This window comes from Natrix helvetica, assembly GCF_964273705.1.
Source record: "Natrix helvetica genome assembly, chromosome: W".
Taxonomy (NCBI): domain Eukaryota; kingdom Metazoa; phylum Chordata; class Lepidosauria; order Squamata; family Natricidae; genus Natrix; species Natrix helvetica.
Genome location: NC_138555.1, coordinates 82,969,750 through 82,993,556, shown reverse-complemented (window position 1 = coordinate 82,993,556; position 23,807 = coordinate 82,969,750). Strand labels below are relative to the sequence as shown.

Here is a 23,807-nt window from a genome sequence, read left to right as displayed (position 1 = left end):
CTATCATCTATCTATCTATCTATCTACCTACCTACCTACCTACCTACCTACCTACCTACCTATCATCTATCTATCTATCTATCTATCTATCTATCTATCATCTATCTATCTATCTATCTTTTATTCTTCTGCCTGCCTATACCGTCTGCCTGCCTGCCTGCCTGCCTGCCTGCCTGCCTACCTACCTACCTACCTACCTATCTATCCATCCATCATCTATCTATCTATCATCTATCTATCTATCTATCTATCTATCTATCTATCTATCTATCATCTATCTATCTATCTATCTATCTATCTATCTATCTATCTGTCATCTATCATCTATCCATTCATCATCTATCTATCTATCTATCATCTATCTACTATTTCTCTATCTTCTATTTCTCTATCATCTATGTCTATCTACTTATCTATCATCTATCTCTATTTATCTATCTATTTACGTATCTATCTACCATCAAGCTGTCTTCTATTTCTCTCTCTATCATCTATCAATCAATCTACAGTATCTCTATTTATCTAACTATCCTTTATCTATTCATCTGCCTGTCTGTATCATCTATCGATCTATCTATCCATTATCAGTCCATTTTTGTTAGTCTGTCTCTATCTATTATTATTATTATTTATTATTTATTATTAGCACTTATATACCGCCCCCTCTCCCGAAAGGGACTCGGGGCGGTGTACAGTCCGTATTAAAAAACACCAAATAAAATACATGTATGCATAGGAGGAGGATAAAATAGACCAAAATGTACAGCTAATAAATAAACAATATAAAATTTAAAATATCATACAATTTATACACTATCCCTCTAAAAGCCAGTAAAAAGTATATGCCAGGGGGGGGTAGACGTTGTAAATTATGCAAAACCAGCCAGTCGGAACAGGTGTGTCTTCAGTTTCTGTCGGAAGGAGCGGAGGTCAGTAGTGGTTCTAATGTCGGGGGGGAGGTCATTCCAGAGGGTTGGGCCCATCACAGAGAAGGATCTACTCCTAGGTGTCGCCCGCTGGCATTGCCTAGCGGACGGCACCAGGAGAAGGCCCTCCCTGTGTGAGCGGATAGGTCGCAGGGACGTGTGTGGTAGGATGCGATCCTGCAGATAACTAGGTCCTCCGCCATGGAGCGCTTTAAAGATGGTGATCAATACCTTGAAACGCACCCGAAAGGCTACAGGTAGCCAGTGCAGCTCGCGCAGGAGAGGTGTTACGTGGGAGTAACGGGTACTTCCCATAATAACCCGCGCGGCTGCGTTCTGAACTAGCTGCAGTCTCCGGACGCGTCCCAAGGGAAGCCCCATGTAGAGGGCGTTGCAGTAGTCCAGGCGAGACGTCACCAGCGCATGAGTGACCGTGCGCAAGGCACTCCGGTCCAGTAGGGGGCGCAATTGGCGCACCAGGCGAACCTGGTGGAATGCCCCCCTTGCCACGGCTGCCACATGGTCCTCCATTGACAGCCGGGCATCAAGGAGGACACCCAAATTGCGCGCCCGCTCCACAGGGGACAACTGTTCGCCCCCTATGGCCAGCGATGGAGTCAGCTGGCTGAACCGAGGTGCCGGCAACCACAGCCACTCGGTCTTGGAGGGGTTGAGTTTGAGTCTGTTGTCCCCCATCCAGACCCCGACGGCCTCCAAACACCGGGACATCACTTCGACAGCCTCGTTGGGGTGGTTTGGGGTTGAAATATACAGCTGAGTATCATCAGCGTAGAGATGGTACTCAACCCCAAAACCACGGATGATCTCACCCAGCGGCTTCACATATGTGTTGAACAGGAGAGGCGAGAGGACCGACCCCTGTGGCACCCCACAAGTGAGTGGCCTCAGGGACGACCTCTGTCCCCCTGTCAACACACATTGCTTCCGGTCGGAGAGGTAGGAGCCGAACCACCGCAAAACGGTGCCTCCGACTCCCATCCCCTCCAACCGGCGCAATAGGATACCATGGTCGATGGTATCAAAAGCCGCCGAGAGGTCTAATAGGACCAGGATAGAGGAGCAACCCCTATCTCTGGCCCTCCAGAGATCATCGACCAACGCGACCAAGGCTGTCTCGGTGCTGTGCCCGGGTCGGAAGCCGGACTGGCGTGGGTCTAGATAATCGGATTCGTCTAGGTGTCGCGGGAGCTGCTGCGCCACCACATTCTCAACAACCTTCGCCACGAAGGGGAGGTTGGAGACTGGACGATAGTTAGCTAGCTCCATTGGGTCGAGCGAAGGCCTCTTGAGCAAGGGTCTCACCACCGCCTCTTTCAAGGCGGTTGGTAAGTATCCCTCACCCAGTGATGCGCTCACCAGGCCCAGGCTCATCTATCTATCTATCTATCTATCTATCTATCTATCTATCTATCTATCTATCTATCTATCTATCTATCTATCTATCTATCTATTATCTATGTATTTAACTATCTCTATCATCCCTATCTAATCTATTATTTTATCTGTCCATCTTTCTTGTCTGTCTCTCTGTGTGTGTCTTTTTCTCTATACCCTGTCTATCACATATCTATTATGTGATAATACAGATTGTAGAGAAGGGAATTATGATTATTGAAGATGATTATTATGTTCTGTCAGAAAATTCTTTTCCGTCTTTTTCTCTTTCCCTTCCTCTTTCTCTCTTTCATTCCTTCCTCCTTCCTTTCTTTCCCTCCTTCCTTCCTTCTATCCCTCCTTCCTTCCTTTCCTTTCTTCCTTCCTTTTCCCCCTTCCTTCTTCCTTTCTTTCTCTCCTTCCTTTCTTTCCTCCTTCCTTTCTTTCCCTCCTTCCTTCTTTCTTTCCCTCCTTCCTCTTTCTTTCCTTCTCTCCACTTTCCTTCCTTCCTTCCTTCCTTCCCTGCCTCCCTCCCTCTCTCTCCTTGATTAGTTGTTTCTTGTCCTGCCCTCGGGTGCTTTGGAGAGTAGTTTGACTACCTCTTCTTTGGGGCAGCCCCTCAGAGATTGGAAGACTGCTATCATGTCACCCCCAGTTCTTAATACAATAGTAGAGTTGGAAGGGACCTTGGAGGTCTTCTAGTCCAACCCCCTGCCTAGGCAGGAAACCTTATACCGTTCCAGACAAATGGCTATCCAACATCTTCTTAAAGACTTCCAGTGTTGGGGCATTCACTACTTCTGGAGGCAACTTCTGTTCCATTGATTCATTGTTCTACCTGTCTTATTATCATTAAATTAGACATTCCCAATTCCTGCAACATTCCTTCATATGTTTTACCCTCCAGCCCCCTAATCTTCTTTGACAATATTTATTATCTCCTCAGATGCTTCATGAGAGTGTTTTGGCATAAAATTTTGCCAAATTCCAATTCCACATGATTCAGGGGTTCGGGGGGGGGGGGGGGAGAATGGGCAAAGCCAGTTTCTCTCCTCTTAGATCGTTTTCGGCAAGCAGAATTTCACGAGTCATCACAACCTATTCAAACGATATTTACCTCCTCCAATTCCAGTAGGGAAATGATTCCACGTGGACTGCAAGGTATTGCCCATTTCATTCATTTATGATTGAAATAAAGAAGATGTCAGGCAATTGAGAACTTTCTGTGAGATTTCATTGGTATTTGATTCGTAGTAACAAACGCCAAATTAGCGGCAGCTTTCTGCAAATTTGGAGAAGAGGGGGGGGGGGAAAAAGACCACTCGGAAATTTATTTGAATACCTGTGTTTGATTCAGTGGCCAAATTTAAATGCCGGGAGCAGGAGATCGTATTAATGACAGCAAAAGAAAAAAAAAAGAGACAGAGTCACGTTTAACGAAATAAATTTTATTCAGACCAAAGCATTTCCCAGGAGATATGCTGGCTGAAAGAACAACGTGGCGTTAAAACCGCGGGAACAAATGGAATTAAAACCGAAACAAGAAACTTTCAATGGAAGTAAAGCATCCATTCCACCCACCAGCAAACTCCCCACCCCACAAATCCATTAAGATTAAAATCGAAAACTTGTTGAACGGCGTTAGGACAAAATCTAAAATTCTTTGCTTTTCAGGAACTGCCAACTTTTAAGATTTGTGGACTTCGATTCCCAGAGTTTCCCAGGCAGATGTCGGACCTGGAAGCCATCTTGTGCATTTGAGTTCTTCGTGAGTTTACCCAGAATTCTCTGGCCGGGGGATTCTGGGAGTTGAAAGTCCACAGGTTTTAAAATTTCCACGGCTGTGGACACCCCTATTCTAAATGGTGACGTAAGAAGAGCACGCAAGACAGAAGAAACAAGAACGACGCAACCCTTAAATGCGACCTAGTGGTTAGAGCAAGGAGGGCTTGAAAACGGCATCTCGGGAAGGCCCCCCCCATGAACAATCAACCGGAAAGGACAATGCTCCAAACACAACATCTCTTCTTCTCCATCCATTTGGAAGCGCCTCCCGGATTCTCCTTCTTGGATGGGTGATCTCCTCGCTCTACTTCCGTCTCCGCGGGACCTCCAAGTCAAGAGGAACTTCATCCCTTAGAACCTGCAGAAGAAGGACAGAGTTGGAAGGGACCTTGGAGGTCTTCTAGTCTAATCCAAGCCCTTTGTTCCAGCAAAAGACATCTGTTCTGAGCGAGGCTTCCGATGAGCAGGAAGCAAACTCTTTATCCCGACAAAAAACCCTTTGATTAATTGGCTGTGGATTCTGCTCGTTCACATCCAGCAAAGTCTTTCAAAGGAGGATTTACGGTCACAGACCTTGTCTTGCCAGGCCGAGATCTGCAAAACTTGGCAAGGAGCCTCGGAGAGTCCCGAACCAATTAAGTGAACTCCTGCAAACTCCATTCCCCGGTCGCTCCTCTTTTATTCCCTCTGGGAGGGGCCAGTCATCGTCCACCTGTGGCCTTACTCTCAAGTTGATAGACCCCTGTTCTTTAGCTGTTCCCTTCATCTGGCAACTCTGCACATGCGCACACTGGGAACAGGCTCCAGCTGTTCTTCTGCCTCATTAATCTCTGACTCTGAAGGCAGCTGATAACTGTCAGATGGCCCTGGCCCCATCTCTGCCTCCGACACAGAGCCCTCGTCAGAGCCTTCCCCAGACTCCAGGACTGTCCCGTGTCCCTCCCCAACCGCCTCACTGTCCGAATCGGCAGCCGGCTCTGCTGGCGGGTCACAACAACTAGAGAAGGAACCCAAGCGAGAAGAGGAGAAGGTTCACCTGGATCAAACGCCTGCGATAGGCTTCATCGTCCTCCGTCGGTCCCCTGGGGAGCAGCTGGGCAGCGGTGAGATGTCTCCGGGATACGATCTCCACCTCCTGCAAGGTGTAGTAGACGGCGGGATCCAAAGCGTGGCTGTTGATCAGACTGACTAGGTATTCCTTGTAGTGCGCCCTGGCGGGAGCGGGGTAAATCAAGAAACAGGGGACACCCATCAGCGCGACCCTCGGGACTCCTGGCCCACCACAGCTCACCCGATTCCCCCCTTGTTAGAACCACCATCTCCTTCAAGATCTCCAAACCTGCCCACTTTTAAGACTTGTGGACTTCAACTCCCAGAATCCCTCATGCTGTCCAGGGGAATTCTGGGAGTTGAAGTCCACAAGTTTTTAAAGTCGCCAAGTTTGGAGAGTCTTAATCTAGTTAAAACCTCGCTGGTCCCTCCATGGCCTCCTCTACAACTGGACTGATACCTGCTTTTCCCAACCTACAGGCAGTCCTCGACTTACGACCTTTAGCCACTGTTCCAACAGTGCTGGAAAAAAAAAGAGACCTGATGACCAGTCCTCGCACTTATGACTGTCGCAAGGCCCCTGCCCCCCCCCATCGCAATTCCAGGAGGCAACCAGATGTATTGCAGTGTCCCTGGGTCAGGCGATCCCCATTTTACGACTTTCCAGCCTGCTTCCGACGACCGAAGCCATAGGGGTGGGTGGGAGAGGAAACTTGCAAAATTGGGGCCTGTCCTGTGATCATTTGCTTAGTGACGGGAGTGCTGATCATGACAGCGGTCACACGTTGAGGACTTTTTGTAGCGTATTTCAGCTCTGCTGGATGGCAACTAGGAATTCTGGGAAAAGGGCTGTTCTGACTTCAGCTTCCCTAGCAGCACGAAGCTAAGTCCTCGTCCCAATAAACGCCTTTTATTTAATTGACAGTGAATTCCTCTCCAGCAAAGTCTTTCAAGATAGTTCACCATTACCGACCTTGATCAGGCTTGGAGAGTGGCCAGGCCGACATCCTTCAGACGCCGCAATACTTGACAAGAATGCAGGAATGAACGAACGGCCTCCTGCAAACTCCACTCCCCAGGCGCTCCTCTTTTATTCCCTCTGGGAGGGGCCATTCACCATCCACCTGTGGCCTTACTCCCAAGTCGACCCCTGTTCCTTAGCTGTTCCCTTCGTCCGGCAACTCTGTGCATGCGCACACTGGGAACAGGCTCCCACTGTTCTTCTGCCTCACTGATGTCTGACTCCGAAGGCAGCTGATAACTGTCGGACGGCCCTGGCCCCCTCTCTGCCTCCGACACAGAGCCCTCCTCAGAGCCTTCCCCAGACTCCAGGACTGGCCCAGGTTCCTCCCCAACCTCCTCACTCTCCGAATCTGCTGCCAGCACCACTGGCTGCCGGCGGGCCACAACAAGCGCCTCTGTTTTCTGTCTCCCCATCAAGGGGTTTTACTCACTCGCAAAGGCCGGCATATCCGGCTGGCGTCTCTTTGCCGCACGGTTCATCCTTCAAGCCGTCGAGGGTTTCCTTCTGCTCCATAACCCGGCATCCACCTGCGTGCCGAGGAAAGACCGTAACGGTTAAAGCTTGCCCATTCCGTCATTGGATCGGGACTACAGGTAGTCCTCGACTTACGACTTACAATTGAGCCCAACGTTTGCATTGCTAAGCGAGACAGTGGTTCAGCAAAGTCAACGGGGAAGCCCGCCTAACTTAAGAACCGCAACGATTCACTTAACAATTGCGGTAAGAAAGGCAAAACAATGGAGCAAAACTTGCTGAAGCGTTGTCTCAGCCACAGAAATTTTGGGCTAAATTGTGGTCGTATGTTGAGGACTATCTGTAAAGGTAAAGGTGAAGGGAAGTAAAGCAAAACGAAGGGAAGTAAAATAAAATGAAGTAAAATGAAGGGAAGTAAAGTAAAGTAAAATAAAGTGAAGTAAACTAAAAAAGTAAAATGAAGTGAAGTAAAATAAAATGAAGCGAAATAAAGTAAACTAAAAAAGTAAAATGAAGTGAAGTAAAATAAAATGAAGCAAAGTAAACTAAAGTGAAGTGAAGTGAAGTAAACTAAAAAAGTAAAATGAAGAAGTAAAATAAAATGAAGCAAAGTAAACTAAAGTGAAGTGAAGTAAACTAAAAAAGTAAAATGAAGTGAAGTAAAATAAAATGAAGTAAAGTGAATAAAATGAAGTGAAGTAAAATAAAATGAAGTAAAGTGAATAAAATGAAGTGAAGTAAAATAAAATAAAGTGAAGTAAACTAAAAAAATTAAATGAAGTGAAGTAAAATAAAGTAAAATGAAGTAAACTAAAAAAGTAAAATGAAGTGAAGTAAAATAAAATGAAGTAAAGTGAAGTGAAGTAAAATAAAATGAAGTAAAATAAAATAAAGTAAAATAAAATAAAGTGAAGTAAACTAAAAAAATTAAATGAAGTGAAGTAAAATAAAGTAAAATGAAGTGAAGTAAACTAAAAAAGTAAAATGAAGCAAAATAAAATGAAGTAAAGTGAAGTAAAATGAAGTGGAGTATAATAAAATAAAACGAAGTGAAGTAAAGTAAACTAAAATAAAGTAAAATGAAGTGAAGTAAAATAAAGTAAGCATAAAATATAAAAATAAAGTGAAGTAAAATGAAGTAAATTAAAATAAAGTAAAGTAAAATGAAGTGAAGTAAAATAAAGTAAGCATAAAATATAAAAATAAAGTGAAGTAAAATGAAGTGAAGTAAATTAAAATAAAGTAATGTAAAATGAAGTGAAGTAAAATGAACTAAAGTAAAATGAAGCAAAGTAAAATAAAATGAAGTAAAATGAAGTGGAGTATAATAAAATAAAATGAAGTGAAGTAAAGTAAACTAAAATAAAGTAAAATGAAGCGAAGTAAAATAAAGTAAGCATAAAATATAAAAATAAAGTGAAGTAAAATGAAGTGAAGTAAAGTAAACTAAAATAAAGTAAAATGAAGTGAAGTAAAATAAAGTAAGCATAAAATATAAAAATAAAGTGAAGTAAAATGAAGTGAAGTAAATTAAAATAAAGTAAAGTAAAATGAAGTGAAGTAAAATAAAGTAAGCATAAAATATAAAAATAAAATAAAGTGAAGTAAAATGAAGTGAAGTAAATTAAAATAAAGTAAAATGAAGTGAAGTAAAATGAACTGAAGTAAAAAAGAAGTGGAGTCAACTGAAGTGAACTGAGGTGAGGTGAAATCTTTCATTCAGAACATAAAGCCATCCCAGGACAGGTGAGCTCCCCGGCAACTTAAGCCACGCACCTCCGGGAGTGGCCCGGGTCCCTGCTGGAGGGTCTGTGTTGAAAGCAATGTTGTTATCCTGGGATGGAGAGACGGAAAGAGAGAATCCCAGTTAGTCTCCCAAGAAGCCTCTCCCCTAAGCCCCCTCCCCCTCCCTGCTCCTAAAGACCCACCTGGAGGAGCTTCTGCAGACGTGGCACGGCCCAATCGCGCAGGTAGAAGAGGCAGTCACGCGGATGGTGGCCATGGAGGGACCGCCGGATCGGGCAGTGAGGTATGGGACACTTCTGGGGGAAAAACAATAATAAGACGCCAGACTAGGAAAATGGTTGAACTGCCCACCCATTCCTCTAAATAAAAATTACAGGCAGTCCTCGACTTACGACCACAACCGAGCCCAATGTTTCAGTTTGGGCAAAATTTCTGTCGCATATGTCGCAAGCGAGACGTTTGTTAAGGGAGCTTTGGTCCCTCTGACGACCTTTCTCGCCACGGTCGTTAAGTGAATCGCCGCAGGGGTGAACTTAGTCGCACGGTTGTTAAGCGGATCTGAGTTACCCGTGGACTTCTCCCCCCCCCCCCCCAGATACTACGACCATGAGTTGAACTGGTAGGGAAAGTAAGTGAATATCACCCCTGGTCCTAAGTCAATTTTCCAGTGCTATTGGATGTCAGGGTTCCCACAGATGCCCTCATTAAATCATGAGCTTCGAGCCAAGCTTCAAAGGAAATCCAGTTATTCATTAGGAGCAATATAGGCACCTACCCAAGTGACGCCAGCTCTGACCCCACGTAATTTACGGCCCAATTAGGACCCTGTTTCCCTCCCTCTCCCTAGGGTGTGTCATAAATCACATTCTCCAACAGAGCACTTTTCGTGGGCTGTAGAGATCACGCCCCTCCGGACGTTGCAGGTAACTCCCACACACATCCCTGCGGCCAATTCGCTCTCACAGGGAGGGGCTTTTCCTGGTGCTGTCCACTAGGCAACGCCAACGGGCGACGCCAAGGAGTAGGGCCTTCTCTGTGATGGGCCCAACCCTCTGGAATGACCTACCCCCCCGACATTAGAACCGCCATTGACTTCCGCTCCTTCCGACAGAAATTGAAGACACACCTGTTCCGACTGGCTGGCCTGGCATAATTATAACGTCTACCTCCTGGCATACATATTTTTACTGGTTTTTAGAGGGATTGTTCTTTTAAACTTAATTTTATAGGATATTGGTGTTTTAAATTTTGTACATTTTAAATTATTTACTTAGCAGTGCAGTTCTGTATATCTTTTTATCTTTTTATCCTCCTCTTATTTATGTATCTATTTATGTATCTATCTATTTAATAATTTTAATTGTCTTTCTGATATGGACTGTACACCGCCCCGAGTCCCTTTCGGGAGAGGGGGCGGTCTATAAGCGCTAAGAAATAAATAATAAATAAATAAATAAATAACTTGGGATCCAGCCTTGAGAAAGGTATGCGTGGAATGGTTTGTGGTTGCCATACTGCTCCGTCAGTTCCCCCCCCCACTTGCCTATGGCAACTCCAGAGCAGGCCAGGGATGCTTTGTGAGTTGACATTGTAACTTCAAATGGCCACTAAATAAAACAATGTGATTCAAAGAGTTGTTATTCCATTCTAGGTGGAATGTTAGCCTCTCTTTCGAACAAAAGTGTGATAAATACCGACTGACAAGCCGAGTCCATGGGGGGGGGGGGGGGGGGGGAAACCAGATTCACTTAATGACCATGTTGCTAATTAACAAATGCAACGATTCACTTAATAACGGAGGCAAAAAAAGAAACCCACGGTAAAATGGGGCAAAACTCACTTCGCTGTCTTGCTTAGTAACGGAAATGTTGGGTTCGATGGTGGTCGTAAGTGCGAGGGCTACCTGTATTCTTGTTCTCCTGTGGTTTGGCTAACCGTCTCCGCCTCCGTTCTCCAAATCCCCCTCTACGGAGCCCACAGGGGGGGAAATGAATAGCAACAGGGTGCCGGGTTCCAGATCTGCCCCGCACATGCGCAATCCCTGAGCATCCTTACATTTGAGGCATAAAAGGTGCCGTAACAGCCACTGCAGAAATGGTGCCTACACTGGGAACACTGGAAGTGCATACATCCCCCGCGAGCCAAGGCGTACGAGAACTTGCATTTGGGACAAGCTGGAAAAAGAGAGGAGGGGGGGGGGGGAGAAGGAAAATTGTATTTGTTTATATCCCACCTATATTATTTTTACAAATAACTTAAGGGGAAAAACATCGCCAATGCATTTTCCTCCTCCTATTTTCCCCCTAACAACAACCTTGTGAGGTGGGTTGGCCTGAGAGAGAGAGGGACACTGGGCCAAAGTCGACCAACTGGCTTTCACGGCTGAGGCGGGATTAGAACTCCGGGCCTCCTGGTGATTGGCCCAAAGTCACCCAGCCAGTTTTCGTGCCTACGGTGGGACTAGAACTCACGGTCTCTTGGCCATTGGCCCAAAGTCATCCAGCCAGCTTTCATGCCCTAAGGTGGGACTAGAACTCGCCGTCTCCTGGTGATTGGCTCAAAGTCGCCCAGCCAGTTTTCCTGCCTTAAGCTGGGACTAGAACTCACTGTCTCCTGGTGACTGGCCCTAAGTCACCTAGCTGGCTTTCATGCCCTAAGGTGGGACTAGAACTCTCCACCTCTTGGTGATTGGCCCAAAGTTACTCAGCCAGTTTTGGTGCCAAAGGTGGGACTAGAACTCACCATCTCCTGGTGATTGGCCCTAAGTCACCCAGTTGGCTTTCATGCCTTAGATGGGACTAGAACTCACTGTCTCCTGGTGATTGGCCCTAAGTCACCCAGCTGGCTTTCACGACTAAGGCGGACTAGACCTCACCATTCTCCTGCTTTCTAAAATGCTGCCTTAACCACCAAACTACACTGTTTCTCACAGAATGATAGTGCTGGAAGGGACCTTGGAGGTCTTCTAGTCCAATCCCTCTGCCCATGCAAGAAGTTAAAGGAGACACTCCCAAGAATTGAGGGTAGGAAGTTGTACTGACCTAGGTTTCCCCAGTAGCATGAAGCTGAGTCCTCGTCCCGCTAAACCCCTTTTTTATTCCCTATGGGAGGGTCCATTCACCGTCCACCTGTGGCCTTACTCCCAAGTCGACCGTTCCTTAGCTGTTCCCTTCGTCTGGCAGCTCTGTGCATGCGCACACTGGGAACAGGCTCCAGCTGTAATTCTGCCTCAGTGATGTCTGACTCTGAAGGCAGCTGATAACTGTCGGACGGCCTTGACCCCATCTCTGCCTCTGACACAGAGCCCTCCTCAGAACCTTCCCCAGACTCCAGGACTGGCCCATCTTCCTCCCCAACCTCCTCACTGTCCGAATCTGCTGGCGTGCCACAACAGAAGTGGGAGCATCAAAATCCAACTCCCGGCTTAGCGTAGAAAACGTGGTTGGCTCAATTGGGACAAAACCCTCACCGATGCCATTCTCCTGGAGATACATCGCCAAGCCCTGGGCCTGGTATTCGGGGTCGTTGGTTCGCTTCCATTCCAGGAAGGCTTCGCAGGTGATGCCCTGATGCTGCGGCTCCCACTGTCACCGCCAAAGGAAAAAAAAGACACCCCAACTTCAGCATTTAGCCTTCCATCCTTGGTCCCCAACAGGGGAAGATATCAAGCAGCCCCCAACAAGCTTTGATTTGCCTCAGGGAGGCGCTAGCTCTTTCCAACCAATCCGCTATCACCGTTGTGTGGGCTGTCAGCCTGCGCTCTGAACCAGGCAATTGCGGTTGCAAATGTTTCGTCACCGTTCGAGGAGACATCGTCCGCGCGCTTCGAAGCGGGCTCGTTTTGTCAGACGGACAAGCCCACTTCAAAATGAACCGACGATGTCTCCTCGAACGGGATGAAACGTTTGCAACCCAAATTGGCAAGCTTGGAGAGCAGGCCGAAAGCCCAGCTACCAACCTGAGCTACGTACCATATTTTTTGGAGTATAAGACGCACCTTTCCCCCCCAAAAAAGAGGCTGAAAATCTGGGTGCGTCTTATACACAATACAGCATTTTTTTGCCTCCCGAAATCCCGCCCCCTTCACCAAAATGGCCGTGCATAGCCTTTAGGAGGCTTTCAGAGTGCTCCTGGCGGCTGGGGAGGGCAGAAATGAGTGAAAAATAGGCCTTTTTTTGCTCAAGTATGCGCCCCTTAGCCCCCAGGAGCACTTTATAAAACTCCTAAAAGCTATGCATGCCCTTTTTTTTGAAAAAAAAATGGGCCCGTTATCGCAACAAACGGGCCCCTTTGGAGTCTGCAGAGTGCAAAAACTTTTTTTTTTTTTAAATTTGCCCCTTCCAAATCTTGGTGCGTCTTATACTCCCGTGCGTCTTATACTCCGAAAAATACAATATATAAAAATACATTTCTTGTGTACTGACTTATTGTGCCTCTCTTGAGTGTTCCAGCTACTCAAATTAAATATAGGATAGGATACCAGAATGGGAAGGGACCTTTTAGTCCAACTCACTGCTAAAGCGGGATACGAGTGACAGCTAACCGTTTTTGACCCCGCGTGCTCACACCCACAATGCAATACATCCCATCCCCCTGTGCATGCGTGCAACCCCTCCCGCGCTGCTCCCACGTATTCACACATACCCCCCCACACCCCATAGCATAGCAGGTCTACCTAAAGCCTCCTGAGACCAAACATGGGCCCCGGGGGGGGGGAGGAACACTACCCCCTGCCCCCTGTTTTGGCCCTAACAGGCCTCCCTGAAGCATCCAGGGGCCCGTTTCCCGACTTCTGGTAGGCTCGTTTTTTGCCCTCCCTGGGCTCCAGCGGCTTTCTAGGAGCCTGGGGAGGGCGGAAACGGCCCCACCCCATCCCCCGGAGGACGGAAACAGCGTGTTTCCCGACTTCCAGTGGGCCTGTTTTTCCCCCTCGTGAGGCTCCAGCCGGCTTTCCGGGAGCATGGGGAGGGTGAAAATGGCGTCCCCCCACCCCCCGGAGGCCAAAAACACCCTCCCAGAGCCTACGCGAGCTCTGTGTTTACTTGGCATTGTACGGTGACTCCTGGGAAGGAAGGGCAGTGTGGGCGGGCCAGCTGAAAATCAGCTGGCCAGCGCGCGCATGCCCGCTGGAGTGACCGAGGGCAATGTCTCGCGTGCCCACAGATATGGCATAGGTTCGCCAAAACGGTTCTATGCCATTTCAGACAAATAGAGGAGGGGGAAGAGGAGGAGCAGGAGAAAGAGGAGGGGTGGGTAAGGAGGAGGAAGAGGAGGGGCAGGAATAATAGAATAGGAAGGGACCTCGGAGGTCTTCTAGTCCAACCCCCTGCTCCGTCAGGAAACCCTGTACCGTTTCTGACCAATATCTCCGCCCCGAAGGTTTACCAACCTGCCGTTTGCACAGGACGCAGAAACATTTCCGGCATTGCGGGCATTTGACTTCCAGCTGCTCCGATTCGTAAATGAAACCGAAAGAGCACTAAAGGAGACAAGGAGAGAAAAATCAAGAAATCCATTCTCGCCCAGGCTGCGATCGGCCCTTCCTCGCCTCCAGGAAGGGGAGGCAGAGGCCGTCCTTAAATAAAAAAAAGACATTAAATCGGAACGGATTCCTTGCATCTTACTTCGATGATGAGCTGGACATTTCGACCCGTCTTAAAAGCAACCAGCTCCTCGTCCGCGTGGAGACGAACGGATAGATTCTTTTTACAAATAGCCGGCGAAGCGATCAAAGACTCGACTGCCCTATTTTCCCCCGCAGCAACAGCCCTGCGAGGTGGGTTGGGCTGCGGAGGAGGGACTGGCCCAAAGTCACCCATCTGGCTATCGTGGTTAAGGCGGGACTAAAACTCCCAGTCTCCTTGGGGATTGGGCCAAAATTAGCTAGCCAGCTTTCGTGCCTAAAATGGACTAGAACTCCCAATCTCCTTGTGTCAGATGCCATGCCTATGATGGACTAGAACTCCCAATCTCCTTGTGATTGGCCCAAAGTCACCCATCTGGCTATCGTGGCTAAGGCAGGACTAGAACTCCCAGTCTCCTTGGGGATTGGGCCAAAATTAGCTAGCCAGCTTTTGTGCCTAAGATGGACTAGAACTCCCAATCTCCTAGTGGTTGGCCCCAATCCATCTGGCTATTGTGCCTAAGGCAGGACTAGAATTCCCAGTCTCCTTGGGGATTGGGCCAAAGTTAGCTACTCACATGGGTACACCACTGGAACTTGGGGTCCTGCATAAGGACGTGTTCCGTCAGCTTCTTATGGAAGAGGTCGTACGTCTCTTGATCCAGACAACTGCGCAACTGTAGAGAAAAAACTCAATTTTTTTAAAAATGGAGAGGGTTCTGCCGTACCCCTATAAAGTTTGCCAAAAAGCCACGGGACGTCCTGGCGAATCTAACCGAAAACCAGAAAATCTTTGTTTTGGCGGGGGGTGGTTTAAGACCTAAAGACCTTTGTTAGAATTTTTTTTTTAATTTTTTGTTCTCTTACATATCATTTCAAGTATACATTCCACATAATTCTTCTTCTTCTTCTTTACATTTGTCATTCTTATACATTTGTTACTTCCTTCTTTCCTTCCCTTTCTCCTACTCTTCCTCTTCCCCTTCCTACCCTCTCTCCTTCTCTTCTTCTCCCTTCCTTCCTCCTCTCCTTCCCCTTCCTTCTTCCCTTCCCTTTCTCCTACTCTTCCTCTTCCCCTTCCTACCCTCTCTCCTTCTCTTCCTCTCCCTTCTTTCCTCCTCTCCTTCCCCTTCCTTCTTCCCTTCCCTTTCTCCTACTCCTACTCTTCCTCTTCCCCTTCCTACCCTCTTTTCTTCTCTTCCTCTCCCTTCCTTCCTCCTCTCCTTCCCCTTCCTTCTTCCCTTCCCTTTCTCCTACTCCTACTCTTCCTCTTCTCCTTCCTACCCTCTCTCCTTCTCATTCTCTCCCTTCTCTCCTCCTCTCCTTACCTCTTCCTTCTTTCTCCCAACTTCCTTTCATTCTCTCCTCCTCTCCCTTTCTTTTTCTATCGTTGTAGGTGTCTCTTTCAGACATTTTCTTGGGATGCTATTTCCACAAACCCAAATATAATTTGGTATCATTTCCTATTCCCTTATCTTCGCTAATCTATCCTAACTATGTTTTTCCCCCCCTTTATATCTCGCTCTTGAATATATACTTATATATTTAATATTTTCTTCTCCCCTTCTTCCCCTCCTCTTTTCCATTTAATTATGCACCGTCTGGATTCTATCTCTTCTCCCTACTTTCTTTTCTAGCATCCTTTCTCTAACCAATCATAAAATCTTCCCCATGTCTCAAAAAGTATTCCGATTCCTCTTTATCCTTTATTTTCATTGTCAACCTATTCATCTCAGCACAATCTAATATCTTTTTTTTTTTTATTATCTCTTCATCTGTTGGTATCTTATTTAATTTCTAATCTTGGGCAAATACAATTCTCCCTGCTGTAGTTACATGTATAATCAGATAAGTATCCTCTTTCTTGAATTTCTCTGGGATAATACCTAGTAAAAATATCTCTGGTCTAAATTCTATTTCCTGTTGTAACATTTTCAATAACCTACTCTTATCTTAGTCCAATATTTCCTTGCACATGTCCACCACATATAATAGTATGAACCTATTTTTTGTTGACACTAAAGATCTTGAAAGACATTTTTTACCCCTTTTCTATTAGATACAGCTCATCCTGGATCTACCAGAGTTCGTTTACTGACCATTTGAAGTTGGTCACAGCACTGGAAAAAAAGTGATTTTCCCACTTACAACTGTTGCAGCGTCCCACGCGGTCGCGGAATCAAAATTCGAATGCTTGGCAACCGACTCACATTTACGACGGTCGCGATCTTCCGGCGAGCCACGTCAAGGGGCAAGCCGGATTCACTTAACAATCGTCTTACTCGCTTAACAACTCAGGCGAAACCCTTCACAACGTTGGCAAGGAAGGTCGTCAAATGGGGCAAAACTCACTTAACAACAGTCTCACTTAGCGTCCAAAATGTTGTGGTCATGAGGGGTAGCTGTGTGCAGACAACAGTGATAATTTTGGATGGGAAGTTGGCACCGAACGGCAAATGGGAGTGTTTGAACCAGCTTTTTATGTATGATATTTTAGTTTTTCTTTAAGTGTTGTCAACCGTCTGAAGTCAGCTTAAGCTGGGTGGCTCAAACAATTTGTTTAAATAAATAAAATAACTAACTAAAGACAGGAACTTCTGTCTAGTTTGTATTTCCACTTGGAAACCTCTCCTGGACTTTGTGCTTGAGGCAGAAAACAAACGAAACTTAGATTCTTGTTTTTGCTGATTAGATAAGTTTGTCGTTATGGGAGTGGCCAGTATATATTATTACTAGCAGGATACCCGTGTTTCGTGACAAAACCATGTGATCAGGCTACGCAGAAGAAATTGGCTTAGTGGTAGTCAGTGATTGAAACACATAAGGAGACACTGCTCCCACCACCTTGAATCCGGAAGTAGTTCCGTAAGTGGAAGGCGTTGATATTTTGGTGGGGGACCGACGTTTAGTACTGTAAGGAGCCCCAGACCGCTCCTGAGTGAAGGAGTGGAATATCTGCCAGTTTGAACTGAGGTAACGGAATGTGAGGTAAATGGCAGTTGGAACAGAATTCTTTTCAGGTGGGGAGGGGGAGTAGAACTGTTAATTGCATGTTAATTACTGTATAAGAAACACTAAGGATCTGATGGTCATTTCGAAATATCCTTTCTTAGCAAGCACCTAGAAGCCAAGGGGAACATACGTGCCAAATTTCAAGTTTGTAGGCTTTACGGTTCTGGAGATTTTGTGATGATGCGCGAGTGGTATTTCGTATATATATGTATACATAGATGTAAAAGTAAAAAATTGACACTGTATATTAGGTTATTCTATTATGCCCAAAAGGAAGTTGATGCTTTCTGTTTTCTTTTTTCCCTTTATTCTGTTTTCTTTTTTCCCTTTATTCTACATTTTTTCCTCTTCCCTTTTTCCTCCCCTTTTTCGTGCTATTTTCATATTATATATGTATGTATGTATGTGTGTGTGTGTGTGTGTGTATATATTCCACAAGCACAATATCAAGACAGCCTTCACCACTGACCAAAAAATAGCCAACATCTTAAGAAACCCCAAAGACAAAATCCAGCTAGAAAACCCAGGAGTCTACGAAATACCATGCAAAATCTGCCCGGCAATATATATAGGACAGACAAACAGGAGAATAAATGCATGCATCGCAGAACACAAGAACGCAGTAAGAAAAAAAGAAAAAACTTCCTGCCTTTTCCAGCACCTTAAAGCAACAGGACATGAAATCAACTTTGAAGGAGCCAGGTTAATCTCCAAAACAGAACACCTCCACAAGAGAATAATCATGGAAGCCATCGAAATAGAGAAACACCCCCACAACAAACGTGATGATACCTCCCGCCTACCAAACATCTGGAAACCAGCCCTAGCCAACAAACGAACCCCACCCACCATCCAGGCCGTTACAATACAAAACAACAATGCACACACAGCCAGCACCAATCAGCACCAATCTACCAGTCAAGATACAACCACACAACCAATCATTCCACTTATTGAAACAAAGCCAGCACCCCATCCCCTCCCACCAAGATTTACAGAAAGACGGCAGCTCCGTTCCCATTTTAAGCCCACAGCTTGAAGATGGCAAGTGAGATCTTGCCAAAACGTTGCAAAGACAATCTCAATCTTACACGGGAAAAGACCCGAATACAACAAAACCAGCATATATATATATATGTGTGTGTGCTCATCTCTGTGATGAGCCGAAGGACAGAAAGAGGGAGGAGTGAGCTCCCTCCCATATTTGGGCATACCAGGGGTTGTAACACAAATACATACCTATTTCCCTGGCTTAGCTGATAAAAGGAGGAGAGGCTGTGGTGTAATGGCTAACAAATCTGCCTAATATGTAACACATCCCAGGTTCAAATCCCAGTAAGGGTATGGCTAGCTGATGAGAGCTAAACAGCTTGAAATGGATCCATACTAGTCTCCCTTTATTTATTTATCAGCACAAATACAACACACACACACACACACATATATATAGATGATAGATAGATAGATATAGATATAGATAGATAGATAGATAGATAGATAGATAGATAGATAGATAGATAGATAGATAGATAGATAAAGTAATACAAATGTGAACATCAAAAATAGACTGTTATTAGCGACAGATGAAAAGTTAATAAAGAAAATATACAGCTTTTTATTAAGCCTTAAAACGGAAGATGAACAGGTGAAAAAAACAATGATAGTAGGGGCAAAAATTTTTTGGGGATATACTATAAAACTAGACAAAATGGCAAAAACTTTCGGATAGAAATTATAAATTGACAATGGCAACTGCATTTAAGGAAAATTTGTATAAAATGTTTTATAGGTGGCGTTTACCATCAGTAAGACTTAAAAGTTGGACATTTAATCAGACATCGGGCACATATTCTCATATGTGGTGGACATGTGCAAAGCTAAACAAATACTGGACGAAAATACATACATGGTGAGAAAAAGCGTTAAAGCAACACATCGATTATAAGAAAGAAATATTTGTTAGGCAAAATATGATAAAGGGAATATATATATTTAATACTAGCCAATAAAACAAGCATTGCCCGGATATTTATTTATAGGGGGAAAATGTCTGGACCAAATGTAATCTTTAATGTTGGATTTTCCCCCCCTTACCAGAGGGAGCCCCCTTGTGGAGTACTGGGAAGCCGTTACCATGGCAACTCCACTGCGCTGTACGGTAGAAGCCATCTTATGGCAGTACAGTAGAAGCCATTTTACGGCAGTACAGTAGAAGCCATTTTAAAGCACAACAGGCTGTATCTTAACAGAACACCACCACCCTGCCGGAGGGGTGTTACGGGTGTCTTACCCACACAGTATTTGTTTCCAGAGAGTAAATCATCTGTGTACCAAGTTTGGTTGAAATTGCTTGAGGCGTTCCAGAGTTATGCTGGAACACACGCACACACACAGTCATTTTTATGTATATATAGATTCTTTAGGTGTTATAGAAGAAGAAATATAAGTAATAAAAATGGTCTCCATTTAGGGGAGGCGGGTACACTGTAATATTTGTATTTTTCTATGTGATATTTGTATTTCTTTAAGATGATATTTGTGTTACTTGTATTTAAAATAAAAAAATATTAAAGAAAAAAAAAGAAAAAATACTATTCTATATGTCTTATGTTTAATATATTATTATATCATATACTATTATGTTAGCAAATTGACTCAGACAATGTTCATAAAGCACTTATGGATGTTAAGGGGAAAAAAATACATAAATAAACTGTTTAAAAATAAAATAAAAACAGACGGGCACAAAATCAATACCAGGGGAGAAACGTCACCTGGATATCAAGAGTAGAGAAATAATTTAGAAGTTCGGTCTCATCGCTGATCTCCGGCTCGGAGCAAGCTGGACAGACCAAATCCGTGATGTGCTTCTCCTTTACGGCGATGGTGAAGTGCATAGCGAAACACTCGGGACAAATCGTACACTCGCAGGAGGTTAGTGACTGCATCTGAAAAGAGAAGGACTGAACAGATTAAAAGAGTTGGAAGGGACCTTGTAGAGTAGAATAGAGTAGAGTAGAAAATATGGAATGGAACGGAATAGAGAATATGGAACAGGTGAATAAAGAACAGAATAGAGAATAAAAAACAGAATAGAGAGAGAAAAAAGAATAGAACATAATAAAATAGAATATAGGAATAAAATAAAATGGAATGAAATGGAATAGAATAGAATAGGTTGAAGAAAATAGAATGGAATAAGTTGAAGAGAAGAGAAGAGAAAATTTGGAATGGAACGGAATAGAGAACACGGAACAGGTGAATAAAGAACAGCATAGAGAATAAAAAACAGAATAGAGAGAGAGAAAAGAATAGAACACAATAAAATAGAATATAGGAATAGAATGAAATGGAACGGAACGGAATAGAATAGGCTGAAGAAAATAGAATAGAATACGTTGAAGAGAATAGAATAGAATAGAATAGAAAAGAAAATATGGAAGGGAGGAGTACAGAATGGAAAGAATAGCATAGCATAGCATAGAATAAGCAGGGTTGGAAGGGACCTTGGAGGTCTTCTAGTCCAACCCCCTGCCTAGGCAGGAAACCCTATACCGTTCCAGACAAATGGCTACCCAACATCTTCTTAAAGACTTCCAGTGTTGGGGCATTCACAACTTCTGGAGGCAACTTCTGTTCCACTGATTAATTGTTCTCACTGTCAGGAAATTTCTCCTCAGTTCTAAGTTGCTTCTCTCCTTGATTAGTTTCCACCCATTGCTTCTTGTTCTACCCTCAGGTGCCTTGGAGAATAGCTTGACTCCCTCTTCTTTGTGGCAACCCCTGAGATATTGGAAGACTGCTATCATGTCTCCCCTAGTCCTTCTTTCTCTTAAGCTAAACATACCCAGTTCCTGCAACCGTTCTTCCTATGTTTTAGCCTCCAGTCCCCTAATCCTCTTGGTTGCTCTTCTCTGCACTCTTTCTACAGCTGTGATGAAGAATCTATGGCACGTGTGCCACAGGTGGCATGCAGCCATATTTGGTGGCATGCCAGCGTTCAGCTCATGTGCGCCGGCCATCTGATTTTCCGCCCTTCCGGAGGGCTGGGGGGGGGGGCGTTTTAGCTCTCCCCAGGCTTCAGGAAAGACTTCAGAGCCTGGGGAGGGGGTCACACGCGCGTGCACAGGTGGGCGGGGAGGTTGAGTGGGCATGCGTGCGTGACAGCGCAATGTTGGCACGTCCTAAGAAAAAGGTTCACCATCACCGTTCTAGACTCTGAACCTCTTTTTTTTTTTACATTGTGGCGACCAAAACGTAATGACGGGTTGGACGCAGTCAACCAGCCCCGCTGTCAGGTTTCCGAAAGATGCCCTAATTGATTCATGAGTCTCGAGCCAAGTTTCAAAGGAAAACTAGTCATTTATTAGGAGCCCTATTTTGGCAAGACCTTATTGCAGTCAGATCTGAGCCTCATTTGAATTGTAGCTGGACTTTACCCCTGTTCCTTCCCTCCCCTCCGTCTGTGTCATAAATCACATTCCCCAATGAGGTGCACCCCTCTCCGTCCCCCCCCTTTGCTCACCATGGCAAATTTATGAGTTGACACCCGCTATGGAAGAAAGGCGCACGTTGGTACCTTGTTCCGCGGCAAGGCCAGGCTGCAGACGGCGCACTCCCAGCTGAGCAAGCGTTTGATGAAGTCGCGGTTCGGGGAGGCCTTGACGGCTTCCACGATGTCTGAGAGCTCCCAGCCTTCGTTTGGCTGCTCCAGCATTAATGAGACCACCAGCTCGGCCCGGCCCCAGCTGGGCAAAGACAGAGAGGCCAGGAGACGCCGCAGCAGCGCCTGGTGAGGAACGAGACGAGAAATGATAAGTGGTAACTCACATTGGATCTTCAGATAAAGATCCCTTCCTGTTCTGACCTCGGCGTCCCCAGCAGCATGAAGCCGAGTCCTCGTCCCGATAAATCCTGTTTATTTAATTGACAGTGAATTCCTCTCCCGCAAAGTCTTTCCTCTCCCACAGTCTTTCAAGGCAGTTCACAATTGATCAGGCTTGGAGAGTGGCCAGGCCGATATCTTTCAGACGCCACAATACTTGGCAAGAATGCAGGAATGAACGAATGGTCTCCTGCAAACTCCACTCCCCTGGCGCTCCTTTTTTATTTCCTCTGAGAGGGGCCATTCATCGTCTGCTTGTGGCCATAGTCCCAAGCCGACCCTTGTTCCTTAGCTGTTCCCTTCGTCTGACAACTCTGCGCATGCGCACACTGGGAACAGGCTCCAGCTGTTCGTCTGCCTCACTGATGACTCCGAAGGCAGCTGATAACTGTCAGACGGCCCTGGTCCTATCTCTGCCTCCGACACAGAGCCCTCGTCTGAGCCTTCCCCAGACTCCAGGACTGGCCCAGGTTCCTCCCCAACCTCCTCACTGTCCGATATCTATGAGCGCACAGGCTCTGCTGGCCGCTGTCGGGGCACATTTCCCTTCCTCCCTCGCTCACCTGTCGGTCGGCGCTCTGGAAATCCACCGGAGGGTCTTCGCTCTCCCACAGCCGCTTGTGAAAAGGTGCCAGGCGGGCCCGCTGCAGCTGCACCAAGGCCCGCCATAAATCGCCGTTGTTCTCGTACAGGGCTTGTAAGACAGGGCCCCGTTCCTCAAAGCCCAGGGACTTCAACTCCGTCACCTGTGGAGCGAACAAAGCCTGACGTTACCTTCCCAGAACCAAACCATAAGCAGGATCGGACCCTGGTTATCCTCCCCTTTCAAAAATTAATCTGACATATACTGAGTACTGCATTCAGTTTTGGTCGCCACGATGTAGAAAAGATGTGGAGACTCTGGAAAGAGTGCAGAGAAGAGCAACAAAGATGATTAGGGGACTGGAGACTAAAACATATGAAGAACGGTTGCAGGAACTGGGTAGGTCTAGTTGAATGAAAAGAAGGACTAGGGGAGACATGATAGCAGTGTTCCAATATCTCAGGGGTTGCCACAAAGAAGAGGGAGTCAAACTATTCTCCAAGGCACCTGAGGGCAGGACAAGAAGCAATGGGTGGAAACTAATCAAGGAGAGAAGCAACTTAGAACTGAGGAGGAATTTCCTGACAGTGAGAACAATTAATCTGGAACAGAAGTTGCCTCCAGAAGTTGTGAATGCCCCAACACTGGAAGTCTTTAAGAAGATGTTGGATAGCCATTTGTCTGAAACGGTATAGGGTTTCCTGCCTAGGCAGGGGGTTGGACTAGAAGACCTCCAAGGTCCCTTCCAACCATGTTATTCTGTTCTGTTCCTATTCCTATCCTATCCTATCCTATCCTATCCTATCCTATCCTATCCTATCCTATCCTATCCTATCCTATTCTATTCTATTCTATTCTATTCTATTGCATTCCATTGCATCCTCTCTTCTCTTCTCAATACAATAGCAGAGTTGGAAGGGACCTTGGAGGTCTTCTAGTCCAACCCCCTTGCTTAGGCAGGAAACCCTGTACCGTTCCAGACAAACGGCTATCCAACATCTTCTTAAAGACTTCCAGTGTTGGGGCATTCACAACTTCTGGAGGCAAATTCTGTTCCACTGATTAATTGTCCTCACTGTCAGGAAATTTCTCCTCAGTTCTAAGTGGCTTCTCTCCTTGATTAGTTTCCACCCATTGCTTCTTGTTCTACCCTCTTCTCTTCTCCCCTACCCTTCCCTATCCTATTAGTTAAAGTTGGGCTAGATGGCTTGACAATTAAATGGAAAACTGCTTTCTGGGGAAATCTGGGAGTTGAAGTCCACCCGTCCTAAAGTGGCCAAGGTTTGTCACTATTATTCTGATTT

General features: G+C 45.7%; 1 protein-coding gene across 3 annotated transcripts in view; it reads right to left on the bottom strand.

Moving 5' to 3' along the window:
• Positions 1–3,753: 3,753 nt before the first annotated feature.
• LOC309400400 (E3 ubiquitin-protein ligase RNF31-like) overlaps positions 3,754–23,807 on the bottom strand; it is a 56,755-nt gene continuing 36,701 nt past the window's right edge. For 2 of the 3 annotated variants that reach the window (XM_081968872.1, XM_081968874.1), the window contains exons 11-22: positions 22,484–22,666; positions 21,615–21,824; positions 19,810–19,983; positions 14,602–14,700; positions 13,790–13,879; positions 11,870–11,984; positions 10,456–10,574; positions 8,583–8,696; positions 8,431–8,488; positions 6,611–6,707; positions 5,143–5,317; positions 3,754–4,464 (exon numbers count right to left, since the gene is read on the bottom strand). In XM_081968872.1, the coding sequence (XP_081824998.1) occupies positions 4,411–4,464; positions 5,143–5,317; positions 6,611–6,707; positions 8,431–8,488; positions 8,583–8,696; positions 10,456–10,574; positions 11,870–11,984; positions 13,790–13,879; positions 14,602–14,700; positions 19,810–19,983; positions 21,615–21,824; positions 22,484–22,666 (1,488 nt within the window). In that variant the 3' untranslated portion in view covers positions 3,754–4,410. The remainder of the gene's footprint in view (positions 4,465–5,142; positions 5,318–6,610; positions 6,708–8,430; positions 8,489–8,582; positions 8,697–10,455; positions 10,575–11,869; positions 11,985–13,789; positions 13,880–14,601; positions 14,701–19,809; positions 19,984–21,614; positions 21,825–22,483; positions 22,667–23,807) is intronic. The other variant, XM_081968873.1, reaches the window with a different exon arrangement.